At 45.0% G+C, this 13375-nt stretch overlaps 1 protein-coding gene across 1 annotated transcript in view; it reads right to left on the bottom strand.

Annotated features, from left to right (window-relative positions):
* LOC144785986 (uncharacterized) overlaps window positions 1–13375 on the bottom strand; it is a 252354-nt gene that overhangs the window by 102019 nt on the left and 136960 nt on the right. Inside the window, exons 8-10 of the mRNA XM_078664891.1 lie at window positions 11410–11612; window positions 9572–9675; window positions 7028–7143 (exon numbers count right to left, since the gene is read on the bottom strand). Coding sequence (XP_078521017.1) covers window positions 7028–7143; window positions 9572–9675; window positions 11410–11612 — 423 coding nt within the window. The remainder of the gene's footprint in view (window positions 1–7027; window positions 7144–9571; window positions 9676–11409; window positions 11613–13375) is intronic.

Genomic DNA, 13375 nt, shown 5'->3' with positions numbered 1-13375 from the left:
GTGTAGTAGAGTGTGTAGTAGAGAGTAGTGAGTGTGTAGTAGAGAGTGTGTAATACAGAATGTGAAGTAGAGAGATTGAAGTAGAGAGATTGAAGTAGAGAGATTGAGGTAGAGAGATTGAATTAGAGAGATTGAGGTAGAGAGATTGAAGTAGAGAGTGTGGAGTAGAGAGTGTGGAGTAGAGAGTGGAGAGTCTGTAGTAGAGTGTAGTAGAAAGTAGTGAGTGTGTAGTAGAGTAGTAGAGAATGTGTAGTAGAGTAGTAGAGAGTAGTAGAGGGTGTGTAGTAGAGTGTGTAGTAGAGCGTGTGTGTAGCAGAGTGTGTAGTAGAGTGTAGTAGAGTGTGTAGTGTAGAGTGTGTAGTGTAGAGTGTGTAGTAGAGAGTGTGTAGTAGAGAGTGTGTAATGTAGAGTGTGTAATGTAGAGTGTGTAATGTAGAGTGTGTAATGTAGAGTGTGTAATGTAGAGTGTGTAATGTAGAGTGTGTAATGTAGAGTGTGTAGTAGATGTAGAGTGTGTAATGTAGAGTGTGTAATGTAGAGTGTGTAATGTAGAGTGTGTAGTAGAGTGTGTAGTAGAGTGTGTAGTAGAGTGTGTAGTAGAGTGTGTAGTAGAGTGTGTAGTAGAGTGTGTAGTAGAGTGTGTAGTAGAGAGTGTAGTAAGTAGTGACTGTAGTAGATAGTGTGTAGTAGAGAGTGTCTAGTATAGAGTGTGTCGAAGAGAGTAGTGGCTGTAGTAGTGAGTGTGTAGTGAGTGTGTAGTAGAGTGTGTAGTAGAGAGTAGTGACTGTAGTAGAGAGTGTGTAGTAGTGTGTAGTAGAGAGTAGTGACTGTAGTAGAGTGTGTAGTACAGTGTGTAGTAGAGAGTAGTGACTGTAGTAGATAGTGTGTAGTAGAGAGTGTCTAGTATAGAGTGTGTCGAAGAGAGTAGTGGCTGTAGTAGTGAGTGTGTAGTGAGTGTGTAGTAGAGAGTAGTGACTGTAGTAGAGAGTGGGTAGTAGTGTGTAGTAGAGAGTAGTGACTGTAGTAGAGTGTGTAGTACAGTGTGTAGTAGAGAGTAGCGACTGTAGTAGAGAGTGTGTAGTAGAGTGTGTAGTAGAGAGTGTGTAGTAGAGTGTGTAGTAGAGAGTAGAGTGCGTAGCAGAGAGTAGTGACTGTAGTAGAGAGTGTGTAGTAGAGTGTGTAGTAGAGAGTGTGTAGTAGAGTGTAGTAGAGAGTAGAGTGCGTAGCAGAGAGTAGTGACTGTAGTAGAGAGTGTGTAGCAGAATGTGTAGTAGAGAGTAGTGACTGTAGTAGGGAGTGTGTAGTAGAGAGTAGTGACTGTAGTAGAGAGTGTGTAGTAGAGAGTGTGTAGTAGAGAGTGTGCAGTGATTTGAGTTTTACATCAAATTAAAAACGGGAACGGAACAAACTCATCCTATACATTATTGTGGTAGGTGCCCACGCATATAGGGTTAAATGATGCGTTAGATGCCACAGGTCCCACCAACACGCTTCCTTTATGATAGGAGAATGCCCAACATCGCGGAGATTTGCTCTCTGCTCTTCCCCGATATTTGTATTTTCAAATGTATAATGTTATCCTGCTAAACGAAGACGATGCTCAAACTATAAAAGAAGAGGGTTTCACAGATATGTTAGTCCTTCCGGGCAAACGAAATGACCCAAAGAAAGATCAAGTGACAGTTTAGAGCTCCAAGTGAGTCTTAATAAAATCAGTGTCTGGAACGCATAGCATCAAAAAACGAGCGGGGCATCAAACTGCAGTGTCATTCAATCAAAGCTTCAAGGCTTCTGAGCGCTAGCCGAGAATTATTTTTTGTGAAGCACTAATCACTGTGGAAGGTGCCCCTGCTATCCCAGATGTGAGAAGTCAGTCTGATATGAAAATAAGCAGTATTTGGAATGAATGTATTTGGCAGGGGGAAGGTGGGGCGGCGCAAGACCGTACTGACGAGTGAACAGGAGCCATTTTGTACCGAGTGATTCTGCCTGTGTGCATGTAGACAAACCAGGCAGCAGCATGAGCATGTGATTCGGTAAAATAACAAGCATTTACAATGCAATGGTTTTGCCTTTGTTAAAGTTAGAGCTATTGGCATTGCTCTTGACACTCTGAAGCTCCACTCTGCATTCTGAAGCTCCACTCTGCACTCTGAAGCTCCACTCTGCACTCTGAAGCTCCACTCTGCACTCTGAAGCTCCACTCTGAAGCTCCACTCTGAAGCTCCACTCTGAAGCTCCACTCTGAAGCTCCACTCTGAAGCTGCACTCTGAAGCTCCACTCTGCACTCTGAAGCTCCACTCTGAATCTGCACTCTGAATCTGCACTCTGCACTATGAAGCTCCACTCTGAAGCTCCACTCTGCACTCTGAAGCTCCACTCTGAAGCTCCACTCTGAAGCTCCACTCTGAAGCTCCACTCTGAAGCTCCACTCTGAAGCTCCACTCTGAAGCTCCACTCTGCACTCTGAAGCTCCACTCTGAAGCTCCACTCTGCACTCTGAAGCTCCACTCTGAAGCTCCACTCTGCACTCTAAAGCTCCACTCTGAAGCTCCACTCCACTCTGAAGCTCCACTCCGAAGCTCCACTCCGAAGCTCCACTCCGAAGCTCCACTCTGAAGCTCCACTCTGAAGCTCCACTCTGAAGCTCCACTCTGAAGCTCCACTCTGAAGCTCCACTCTGAATCTGCACTCTGAATCTGCACTCTGAATCTGCACTCTGAATCTGCACTCTGAAGCTCCACTCTGAAGCTCCACTCTGAAGCTCCACTCTGAAGCTCCACTCTGAAGCTCCGCTCTGAAGCTCCGCTCTGAAGCTCCGCTCTGAAGCTCCGCTCTGAAGCTCCACTCTGAAGCTCCACTCTGAAGCTCCACTCTGCACTCTGAAGCTCCACTCTGAAGCTCCGCTCTGAAGCTCCGCTCTGAAGCTCCGCTCTGAAGCTCCACTCTGAAGCTCCACTCTGAAGCTCCACTCTGAAGCTCCACTCTGAAGCTCCACTCTGAAGCTCCACTCTGCACTCTGAAGCTCCACTCTGAAGCTCCACTCTGCACTCTGAAGCTCCACTCTGAATCTGCACTCTGAAGCTCCACTCTGCACTCTGAAGCTCCACTCTGAATCTGCACTCTGAAGCTCCACTCTGCACTCTGAAGCTCCACTCTGAAGCTCCACTCTGCACTCTGAAGCTCCACTCTGAAGCTCCACTCTGCACTCTGAAGCTCCACTCTGCACTCTGAAGCTCCACTCTGAAGCTCCGCTCTGAAGCTCCGCTCTGAAGCTCCGCTCTGAAGCTCCGCTCTGAAGCTCCACTCTGAAGCTCCACTCTGAAGCTCCACTCTGAAGCTCCACTCTGCACTCTGAAGCTCCACTCTGAAGCTCCACTCTGCACTCTGAAGCTCCACTCTGAAGCTCCACTCTGCACTCTGAAGCTCCACTCTGCAGTCTGAAGCTCCACTCTGAATCTGCACTCTGAATCTGCACTCTGAAGCTCCACTCTGCACTCTGAAGCTCCACTCTGAAGCTCCACTCTGCACTCGGAAGCTCCACTCTGCACTCTGAAGCTCCACTCTGCACTCTGAAGCTCCACTCTGCACTCTGAAGCTCCACTCTGCACTCTGAAGCTCCACTCTGCACTCTGAAGCTCCACTCTGAAGCTCCACTCTGCACTCTGAAGCTCCACTCTGAAGCTCCGCTCTGAAGCTCCACTCTGAAGCTCCGCTCTGAAGCTCCACTCTGAAGCTCCGCTCTGAAGCTCCACTCTGAAGCTCCACTCTGAAGCTCCACTCTGAAGCTCCACTCTGAAGCTCCACTCTGAAGCTCCACTCTGCACTCTGAAGCTCCACTCTGAAGCTCCACTCTGAAGTTCCACTCTGCACTCTGAAGCTCCACTCTGAAGCTCCACTCTGCACTCTGAAGCTCCACTCTGAAGCTCCACTCTGCACTCTGAAGCTCCACTCTGAATCTGCACTCTGAATCTGCACTCTGAATCTGCACTCTGAATCTGCACTCTGAATCTGCACTCTGAATCTGCACTCTGAAGCTCCACTCTGCACTCTGAAGCTCCACTCTGCACTCTGAAGCTCCACTCTGAAGCTCCACTCTGAAGCTCCACTCTGCACTCTGAAGCTCCACTCTGAAGCTCCACTCTGCACTCTGAAGCTCCACTCTGAAGCTCCACTCTGCACTCTGAAGCTCCACTCTGAAGCTCCACTCTGAAGCTCCACTCTGAAGCTCCACTCTGCACTCTGAAGCTCCACTCTGAAGCTCCACTCTGAAGCTCCACTCTGAAGCTCCACTCTGAAGCTCCACTCTGAAGCTCCACTCTGCACTCTGAAGCTCCACTCTGCACTCTGAAGCTCCACTCTGAAGCTCCACTCTGCACTCTGAAGCTCCACTCTGCACTCTGAAGCTCCACTTTGCACTCTGAAGCTCCACTCTGAAGCTCCACTCTGCACTCTGAAGCTCCACTCTGCACTCTGAAGCTCCACTCTGCACTCTGAAGCTCCACTCTGAAGCTCCACTCTGAAGCTCCACTCTGCACTCTGAAGCTCCACTCTGAAGCTCCACTCTGCACTCTGAAGCTCCACTCTGAAGCTCCACTCTGCACTCTGAAGCTCCACTCTGAAGCTCCACTCTGAAGCTCCACTCTGAAGCTCCACTCTGAAGCTCCACTCTGAAGCTCCACTCTGCACTCTGAAGCTCCACTCTGAAGCTCCACTCTGAAGCTCCACTCTGAAGCTCCACTCTGAAGCTCCACTCTGAAGCTCCACTCTGAAGCTCCACTCTGAAGCTCCACTCTGCACTCTGAAGCTCCACTCGGAAGCTCCACTCGGAAGCTCCACTCTGAAGCTCCACTCTGAAGCTCCACTCTGAAGCTCCACTCTGAAGCTCCACTCTGAAGCTCCACTCTGCACTCTGAAGCTCCACTCTGCACTCTGAAGCTCCACTCTGAAGCTCCACTCTGCACTCTGAAGCTCCACTCTGCACTCTGAAGCTCCACTTTGCACTCTGAAGCTCCACTCTGAAGCTCCACTCTGAAGCTCCACTCTGCACTCTGAAGCTCCACTCTGCACTCTGAAGCTCCACTCTGCACTCTGAAGCTCCACTCTGAAGCTCCACTCTGAAGCTCCACTCTGAAGCTCCACTCTGCACTCTGAAGCTCCACTCTGAAGCTCCACTCTGCACTCTGAAGCTCCACTCTGAAGCTCCACTCTGCACTCTGAAGCTCCACTCTGAAGCTCCACTCTGAAGCTCCACTCTGAAGCTCCACTCTGAAGCTCCACTCTGAAGCTCCACTCTGAAGCTCCACTCTGCACTATGAAGCTCCACTCTGAAGCTCCACTCTGAAGCTCCACTCTGAAGCTCCACTCTGCACTCTGAAGCTCCACTCTGAAGCTCCACTCTGAAGCTCCACTCTGCACTCTGAAGCTCCACTCGGAAGCTCCACTCTGAAGCTCCACTCTGAAGCTCCACTCTGAAGCTCCACTCTGAAGCTCCACTCTGCACTCTGAAGCTCCACTCGGAAGCTCCACTCTGAAGCTCCACTCTGAAGCTCCACTCTGAAGCTCCACTCGGAAGCTCCACTCGGAAGCTCCACTCGGAAGCTCCACTCGGAAGGGGCAAAGATCGGAGCATCACGGAACTAAAACAAATATAAACAAGGCAGTGAGTGCAGCACCGCCTTAGCAGTGGGATAGCAGCCTTGATAACATCGGAGCAGCCCCTGCGCCCGGCCTCAAAACAATAAAGGCAACTCTAGAATGCAGATTTACCTGTATCCCGCAAGTGATGTACGCAGATGGGAAAGAAACAAATAGCAACCTTGGAGAGCTGGCGGGGCAGGCAAACACAGCATCGGGAGACGCAATATAAATAAAATAACAGCTAGTATCAAATTATACAAAAGCCCAACGTAACGAATTGCTCAAAAAAGTCAAACATCATGTGTACATGAAGACGCAATATAAAAAAAAAAAAAAAAACAGCCACCAACAGATTAAAGAAAAGCCCCTCCATAGCGGATCGGTAAATAAACTCCAAACGCATCTGTTTATGCAGCATCACACAACCCACATGCCCGTAATATTAAACAAAAAAGTCCAGAGGCAATAATTATCAAGAAATAAAGATTATTTCAAAGTTACCTTGGCGGGGCTTGCTGGGCTTGCTTGTGTGCTTCCCAGAGAGACAGGAGATTGGGAAACGCGCGCGCGCGGCCGGCGCCGATCGCTTTCCAGAGCGTGCGCGTGACATCTCCTGTCTCCTGGGAAGCATAGCCGATGACTATAGTATCGCGCCTGCGCGATGCGCATATGGCTTCGCCATATGCATCGCAGGCGCGAGACCTAAAAAATGGTTGTGTCATTTTTCTTTTTCTTTTTTAAACACATCCCCTTTCAAAGAAAACAGGCTGCATTTAAAAAAAAAATATTGCTTCATTTAAACGCAATCATAGGCATACCTGTGAATGCAACCAATCGTAGTAGGTCAGAATATACAACCTACCTCATGCATATTAATAAGGTAGGTCGAATTTCGACCCACTAAAAATCGTTATTTTGAGAAGAAACCTATTATTATTTAGGTCGGTTCTCAAAGTACCAATGGATTTGTTAGAAGTCGATGCGCAAATTGCCAACACCTCTAATAAATCCTTTTTGTACATTCCATTTAAGGAATCGCTAATTGCGACAATTATTTGTCGCAATTTGCAATTCCATAAATGGAATCATTGTGTATGATGTCCCTAATTTCTTCAGTGGCACAAGCTCTTTCTATGGACCTCCTATCAGGTGAAATAAAAATCACACATGAAAACTGATGCCATGACACCTCCAAGGCTGAGTGAGCAATTGCCTGTGTAAGTTTGCTGTGGTCACTGAGAGTCAGTAAAGAGTAACTATTGTTCTCTGTCCCATACTCTCTTCCTCCATAACTTACACAAAAATATTAAACTACCTCTCCTGTGTGGACCGCATGGCCTCCCCTAGTTCCTTCCAGTCCAGAAAAGTGTTCATTTATTTACTCACCACGGTCAAGTTCATGTTGAGAGCCAATAATTCTTGTATATGGACACAACTTGAGAATTGCCCAAAGCTTTCGTTTAGCCAAACACTGCCTCTGCGTCCCTCAGAACAGGCAGAACCTAAACACAAATGAAAAAGGACTGAGTTTGTGATCCAGATGATTTTCAATAGAACGCAACGCGAACAGACTTTTGCGGACGAGGCAGAATATTGGAGAGCCTCCTGATAGAGGCGTTACAACGACCTGTAGTGGAGTCAGTTTGCCCATTTCGCCATAAAGAAGCATTATAGTAAGACAAACATAGATTAAAAAGGTCACAAAGACACTTTTGTGCAGCATCATACATTTTTTTTATGTCCAGCATAAAGGTCCTAAAAATAATCATGGCCTATAAAAGGAACAAATAGTGTGTCACAATTCGATGTGTTACTATTGGATACAATTAATTAATTTCTAATTGAACCATTTTAAAATAATACCTGCATATACAGAAATGTATTAATAAATCTACCATCCATGTTGCACTGTTGAAGCGAGAGTAGAATTGATAAAGCAATAAGAACTTTTTTGAGGTTAATTAGAAAATCATTATTTATTCATGTATTATGTATAATGCACAACATGTACCAGAGAAGTAGCGTTTAAGTGCAATAAACATCAATAATTTAAGAAACACATTCAAACACACAACATTTAAAGGCAGTCATGAAAATCCAGCGTATTGGATAGGAGAGCAAACTGCACTGAGGAATATACAAACAGAAGCGCGAAACAAATTAAAAAACCTATGAAAAGGATAGGGAAACAGGAGGGACAACAAGAGTTCATATTTCAGAAACATTAGAATCAAATTGAGGAGCAACAGTGCAGAGAGAGTTCAAAGGGCTGAAAATGGGAAGTGCCAAAAGAAGAATCTGAGGGTAGGAGGCTGTGGAGAGGAAGATAGACTTGGAGTTGATCATGTAAGGAGGACATTGGCAAGATAAAGTTCCTATTTTACTGAGCTGTTTTTTTTACCATTTAAGTGGATCCAATTGAATTTTATTTCAGTTTATGCTGAAATAATTCTATATACTAATATATTTGTGCAGACCGGCTCATAATTGGTGGACATATCATCTCACCACATCCTGAAATTGGATTAATGCTCTCTATTGTCTGATCTGCAAATGGTCATCAAACAAAGACTCTTCAGGCCCCTCTCACCCTCCTACTGTTATGTTATGTTATATGTATTTGTAACGCGCGCGGCTACTCATGAGTATCCCGGCGCGAAGCCTAGCAGGGTATAACCAGAATCTTCACGAAAATAGATGTGTTTTCAACTTCCTCTTAAACACAGCTAGGTCTTGGATGGTGCGCAGGGCCAGAGGAAGAGCATTTCACTCAACAGCAGCTTTCACTGCAAATGAGCTGCCCCCTAACCTCTGAAGCTTGAAACGGGGAACCTAAGCATAGCATAAGGACGAGGATCGCAGGGAGCGCACAGGAACATAAAAGGAGAGACGCCTCTCAAAGTAGAGAGGATTACAACCGTGAAGAGCACGGTGGGCTAAAGCTAGAAGTTTAAATTTGACTCTATTGGTCATAGGGAGCCAGTGGAGAGAGCGCAACTGTTGGCTGTTGGGCATGTCCTAGCAGACATGCCCAATAGGAGTCTGGCTGCCGTATTTTGAACCACTTGTAACTTCTTCAACAGGTAGCCCGGGATACCGGCATAAAGGTCATTGACCATGACAAAATCAGTCCACAGGTGACTGTTTTCCTGGCCGTCTGAGGTAAGAGGGGGAAAAATCTTCTGAGAGTTTTAAGCAGGCCGAAACAACAGCCAGCCAGCTTTTTGATGTGTGTCGAGAAAGAAAGACATTCTACAAACCAAACCCCCAGATTTTTGGCCTGCTTCCCTGACGAGGTGGGGATAGGAAATTCAGGAGGCCAGAGCTGCTCTCTGAAGTTAAGGGGGAATTTGCCAAATAGCAGAATCTCTGACTTTTCTTCATTGCACTTAAGCTGGGCTTCCGCCAGCCATTTAAAGATGGAAGATAGCCAGTGAGGAACCAAAAGTACAGAGTCTGCATCTTTGTCCCAAGTAAAAAGCAGCTGGGTGTCGTAAATGTAAATGTTGGATACTTGTAAAGCGCACTGTTACTCTACCCGAGTGTCCTGGCGCTGTAGACCGCTGGGGAACCCGTCCTGGTTTTTCCTGTGAGATGGTCCCTTTCTGGGTATCTCCAGGGTGAAACCAGGCATCCCCGGCGTCTGTGGGGGGCCGGTGTAGAGATGAGGCAAGCTTAATGCCCAGAGTTACCGAGTGTGTTCCCTGGTTAGAGTAGGCACTGAGGCGAGAATTATCGAGTCCGTTGACCCTGGTCCAAGACCCTGCCGCGTCGGGAATTGAACCCTGGTCCCGGGCCGTTCTCTGCTTACAGGTCTGCTGCCTCTAACCAGTGAGCCACACCTCTCCACTCGTCAGCGTAAGCCATCACCTTAGCCCCCAGCCCCACTCTGTGCAGATCTTAGAAGCAGACGGGGGAAGCCCTTCTCACCTGTGGTATTCAGCTTCAGCCTTAGGAAGGAGACGATATTGGTGCAAATATCGTACTGTGTTTGGTTGGCCATCTGATCATGCTTCATATTTAATCCTTTCAAACTATTCAGAGTTGGAAAAAACAGCAAAAACAAAAGTACATGTGAGAACAACACATTTCCTTCAGAATGTATATGCAGTAATCTACTGTACAGAGAACAGGGAAACCAACAGAGTATATACTTGAAGGACAATTTTATATTTTTTGCAAAGCCCATGTGGATCCACACTTTTAACATGTCACTCAATGATAAATGCAAACATACTCAGCATAACTTCTTAAATGATGTTACCTATTAAACAATATTAAAGTGATTTTAAGCCTTTATTTCTATGAGGTCAGTTGCTTTTGCGTGATCAAGGCCAACAAATTTAAAACCATGAAGAATTTAAGACTATCAATATTCTCCCATATAATTTCATTGCCTAAATTTCACAAACAATACTTTTTGTTGTATATATTACATTGCATGATATTTCTTCTAAAATGTTCTCTTAACATGGCAGGTTCATTTGTGTAGTATGCTTTCCATATGATTCAAAATCATTTAACATTTTCACTGGAAAGTATACATGCCAACTTTAATTAGTTTCATCCCTCATCCTTTTCAGATCAACACAGTGGTCCTCATTTAATTTATATAACTGTTAGCAAAACGTTTCAACTCATGGGAGAAGTGTGGCTCACTGGTTAGAAGCGGCAGACCCTAAAGCAGAGATCGGCCCTGGACCAGGGTTCAATTCCAGACGCGGCAGGGTCATGGGTCAATGTCCGCGGACTCGTTAATTCTCGACGAGGTGCCTACGCTAACCATGGATCCCACTCTGCAACTCTGGGCAATAGCTTGCTTAATCTCCACAATGGCCCCATCAATGCCGGGGATGCCTGGCTTCACCTTGGAGGTGCCCAGGAGGGACCATCTCACAGGGAAAGCCAGGACGGGTTCCCCAGCGGTATAGAGCGCAAGGACACCCCAAGATGGGGTAACAGTGCGCTTTACACGTATACTTACTTTACTTTAATGACTTTCTCAAATACCAGTCTAATTTTCATTCATGTTTTCATACAATGTCCTCGGTCAAATGTAGGGCAGTCTATAATTCTTCCACTTTCTAGATTATTTTGTTTGCCTGTGCCTAACACTGGGTTCATATAGGAAATACAAATTATTTAGTAATTGTATAAAGCTTTTCAATTCAGAATTGTCCTTCCCTAAAAACATCCTTGTTCTACATTGGGGAAGAACTTATGTTATAACCAGTTTTTATAACTTCTAAATAGGTTTCTTTTATTTGTGCTATACTCTGCACTAATTATCATAACAATGCATGTACCTGTTTTACATAATTTTGCTTTTGAGATGAATGTGCAACAATGAATTTGCATTTAGATAATTTTATATTTAATGTATGCGATCAGTACAGTCTTGCACCTGATTTTTGTAAGTGCCTGGGGAGGGGAGACAATTAATCATATCTTCCTGAGCTTCTGACATACAACACAACAAAAACACATCAGCTCACACACACACCACTCACACACAGATACAGATGCCACACACAGAGACACACACATGCTTCTTAGACACCACCTATGATCTGACCGATTATGGTCTATACAGTAAACCGTACATTTAAGGCAATAATCGTAATTGGGTGCTATTTATGGCACCTTAAAAATTCCAAATATGGCTTTGTCAGAATATTTCAGATTTGATAAATATCACATACTTTTATGGTCCAACCGCAATTTAGGGCCTTAACTTTCAGACTCTCTGATGTCCCTCAAATACTCACACTTCGCGAAATCCCTGACAGGTCACGTTATTTTGCAGAAGGCACTTCAAGCTGGTTGTGTTGATGGCAGAGAGAAATGGCTGCAGTCTTGTTTGAAAGAGACTCCCCAGGGCTGAGCTGCTAGTGACATCTGTTCTCTGGACCGCTCTTGCCCACACTCCATTGAGTAGAAATTGGTTCCATTGTGGCATGTGTTTGGAAAACTGTTCAGAATATAAGAAACACACATTTAGAAACTGGAATGTCCATCAAATAGTCAAGTAGACAGTGACTCACTGGATAAAAAGCTAACTAGCTGGGTCACTGCTCACTTGCTCTTAAATGCATCTTTATGTAGTGACAACTTGGTGTGAGTAAAGTTATGCCTTGGTTCACATCTCTCCATAGGATTTATACTAACAAAGGACTGGGGCAGGGCTGTGTCCTTGTCCTTTATTTATTCTGTTTAAATACCAGTGATGTGGGTCAAATACTAAGCAAAGTAAGATACACTAAGTTAGGCCAACTTCCTGTCCAAGTAACGTTATATATAGACTATATATATAGACTATATATTATTTGATTATGCAGTAGGAGGTCTACAGTGCTCGTAAAATAAATCTTTCTCCACTTGTGACACCATCAACATATAATTGTCATAGGCTAGCACACCATAATTTGCCAGGGAGCGGGGTAGGTTGCAATATCAGAATATCGATAACAAAAATATCGTCTGGCATATCGTGATCTAAATAGCGTTTACTAAGATATGGCTGCATTGGATGTACATTTCCTATTGTTAACGAAAATGGGGTATTTTTTTGTCGACGATATTTATGATGTTCATCTTTTGCTTTTGATATTAGGCAGGCAATATTATTGTAAGATGGTATTAAGTCCACAATATTCTGGTACCCCACTGTAGGGGGGGGAAACCTGCTACTCCATCAATCACTCCATTGCGTAAAGTGATTTCGATTGCATTTCTTACTTCATGAACGTATAGTCCATAGGTGTTCACAGATAGACTTTGCTCTCTTTCATGCAGATTACTTCAAATTATCCAGGAAGTTCCTACCCCAACTCTGTATAGAATTTAAGATAATGTCGCTGGTCGCTGAATCAATTACACCGTGTTTGAAATACACAGCCCGACTGTGATCTGCACTGGATTCCACATTCACGATACTCGTTTGGAAAGAGATCGAAACCATGCTAACTTGTTTCAAATTATTTGCATGTCAATTTGACACATTATCTATTATTGAGATAACCACGTTTTGGTTTTCTAATATTGTGTATGTACTCTTTAGAACAGCACTAAAAGAGAAGACATTATTTCCAATTAAAACCGATGGTGAGCAGGTCTCTAACATTAATCTTTCCTTGAGCCTTTGCCACACATATGATGAACTTAGACACTCCAAGCAAGCTTGGGGCGATTGATGGAAAAATACAATTATTGGTGGAGAAGGGCGGATGTGCCATTGACCTCTTCTCCCTGTGGCCCAGTGTAAGATGAATAATGCCACTGTGATTCTTGAAGGCTCTAGGTTGCCCAGATGGCGCCTCCTTCAGGAGAAGTTTTTCAGGAGTAAGACTAAATTGCAGGGGGGTCAGGCTGTTGGTGGCTCACCATTTCCAGCTTTACCTCGGGTATCTCCCAGAGGTTATGTGGGGCATGACCAAGAGTCACTGAATACCTCCATCAGGAACCAAGGCGCTTTGCGGTCTCTGGCGGTGTCAAGGATGATTGACCTGTAACTTTGTCATATGATCTTTCTGTACTATGCTGACCTAAAAAGGGATACAAATAGGATATGTGCAATTTTAATTTACAGTGGTCATGTTTGCTGTGTGTTTTGCTCTATTGTGCATGGTGCAGTGCTAATGTTCTGCTGTGGTTATTATGCCACCTTATTTGATGCAAAGTAAATTTGATTAGTCCTAACCCAAGAAGTGGAGTCCATTTTCTTTATGGTGGGGG

The sequence above is a fragment of the Lissotriton helveticus genome, chromosome 10, assembly GCF_964261635.1.
Source record: "Lissotriton helveticus chromosome 10, aLisHel1.1, whole genome shotgun sequence".
Lineage (NCBI taxonomy): Eukaryota > Metazoa > Chordata > Amphibia > Caudata > Salamandridae > Lissotriton > Lissotriton helveticus.
The sequence above is the reverse complement of the archived record's forward strand: the minus strand, read 5'-3'. Positions and strand labels throughout refer to the sequence as shown.